At 34.3% G+C, this 2163-nt stretch overlaps 1 protein-coding gene across 1 annotated transcript in view; it reads right to left on the bottom strand.

Annotated features, from left to right (window-relative positions):
• CDH19 (cadherin 19, type 2) overlaps window positions 1-1740 on the bottom strand; it is a 98385-nt gene extending 96645 nt beyond the window's left edge. The window contains exons 1-2 of the mRNA XM_012650115.1: window positions 1549-1740; window positions 580-589 (exon numbers count right to left, since the gene is read on the bottom strand). Coding sequence (XP_012505569.1) covers window positions 580-589; window positions 1549-1740 — 202 coding nt within the window. The remainder of the gene's footprint in view (window positions 1-579; window positions 590-1548) is intronic.
• Window positions 1741-2163: the final 423 nt, after the last annotated feature.

Here is a 2163-nt window from a genome sequence, read left to right as displayed (position 1 = left end):
CTACTATCAATTTTGCAAACCAATATCACTTTACATTCTCACTTAATTGTACTTACCAATCTTAATTTCTTTTAACAAATGGGATCAAAGGGAGCTTTATCTTGGACACATCAGGCACATTTTATTTTTAGTAGCTCTTTAATTACAAGCACCTAAACATTCATTATTGTTCTCTTTTAAACTGGTTATCTGTATGGTGTTTAAGCCTAATGAGTTTGTTTAGAGGGAAAACATCTGTTAGAGATTTTCATAAATATTTTTATAGAATGAAAAAATAGACCAAACCAATCACTATGTGAAATGAAGTAGCAGGAGATTTGTGTAGGAAGCAGAAACAAACTGGAAAATGTGACAGATAGCCCCAGAGGTAGTCTTTGTCCCAGTCACACTGATGCACTTCCCTGCAACACCTTATTTACTGAAAGTAGCCAGCTCATCTTAGCCTGTCACCCCATTCAGTGATGGGAGAGCATATGGTGCTCCGTGGAGTCCATTATAAGGATGGCTGGAGAGACACCTAGTCACCTAGCAGACACTTAACTGTGGACCTCATTAGTGCCATCCATCCATGTGATTTACCTGCAACCATCTTAGAAAATAGAAAGGGATGAGAAATATCATTTGTAGCAGGTGTGTGGTGCACACACACACCCTCACGTTTTGAAACCTGTTTGCCTAAAATTCTAACCTAAAGTATAAGGAATAATTATCTTTGTTGAATGTACTCATATACATTTGGCTGATAGGATAGGTGAACTTTATGGAATCCAGACACCATTTTAACACTGTAGCTCTTCTGAAAGGGCTAGAAAAAGAGAGTTAATAAATTTTGAGTGCTTCACCCTTTGGGCCCAATTAAATTTTAGTGCCAGTTAATTAGCGGTTAAACTTATTTCAGTTCATTCATCTAGAGAAAGAGCCATACAGAAAAGGACACGATATTGTAATTACCTCTGTTTAAAGAAAATTAAATAATAAAATAAAAACCAAAAACATAAATAGGAGATGTTCTGTCTCATTAAGGAATTATTCTTAAAATATATTCTTCTAAGAAAGTGAAGATAATTATTCCTTATACTTTAACTTCACTAATCAAATAAACTGTGTAGGCTTCTGAAGCTACTTAACTGTGAAAGGATATGGTATTAATCTGCTTCATTAAAAATGAATGAGGGGTAAATCAACAGCTACTTAGCATAACAGAAAATCAAGTTAAATAATGTTCGTAAATGATATTTGTCTCAATGTGGCTGCTTTGATCCATTGCCAAAAATATCACCATCAGATTTCCAGATGTTGATACATGAGGGCTGTGTTTTCATACAGGAGACTAATGTGACATTTAAAAATGGGAGCTATCCTTCTTTCTCAAGTTTTTAGTGGATGTTTCAGGTGCTTGTGAATCTGAATCAATTAATTGTGCTAGTGTATGAGAATTTCTAATGGCTCCACTGAGAAAATATAGAACTCATCAAATCCCAAAACTTGCCCAATGCATTTATTTACATTGTTCTACTATTTGCAGTAACGCTTCTAGAAAATAAGCACCTGGCCTATGTGATGAGTCGTATTTATTTCTTCTGGTACAAAAAACTGATTCCACACCCAGCCACGCTTCACTCTCAAATGAGATCCCACTGGCTGCTTAGCTTTCTCAGTTTTAAAGTTTTCTGTTGCTATAAGGCAAGGCCATAGGAGAGGCATTTCCAACACGAAAAGTAGCAGTAAACAGCTATTCATTCTGATGACTCTTTTTATGCCAATTGTTACTCTTGAGAAGAAACAGGATGACGCAAACAAAAATCTTCTCTTTCTTTATAGTCTTTTTTGCTCTTGCATTATCTTCCGTATTCCTAAAGCATAAGAAACAAAATAAAATTTGACATTTTAAAATAACATTTCCTCACATAATTACTGAGACAGGTTACAATTTTCGCATGTGAAAAGAATGGAATAAAAATATACATTTAATTTATCTACCAATTAAGCTAGTTAATTATATTTTGTAGCTCAGCAATAATTTGATTAGAATAATTATAAATTTCTGCTCAGGCACTGTTCATTTTAAACTGCAGTCATAAATCTGCCTGAAGGTTGAAAAATTGCTCTGGGACTCTACTGGATTGACAGCTGACATTGAGATAGAATTTTTTTTTTTTTTTT

This window comes from Propithecus coquereli, unplaced genomic scaffold (genome assembly GCF_000956105.1).
Source record: "Propithecus coquereli isolate 6110/MARCELLA unplaced genomic scaffold, Pcoq_1.0 Scaffold311, whole genome shotgun sequence".
Taxonomy (NCBI): Eukaryota; Metazoa; Chordata; class Mammalia; order Primates; family Indriidae; genus Propithecus; species Propithecus coquereli.
This window is presented reverse-complemented; position numbering and strand designations above follow the sequence as displayed.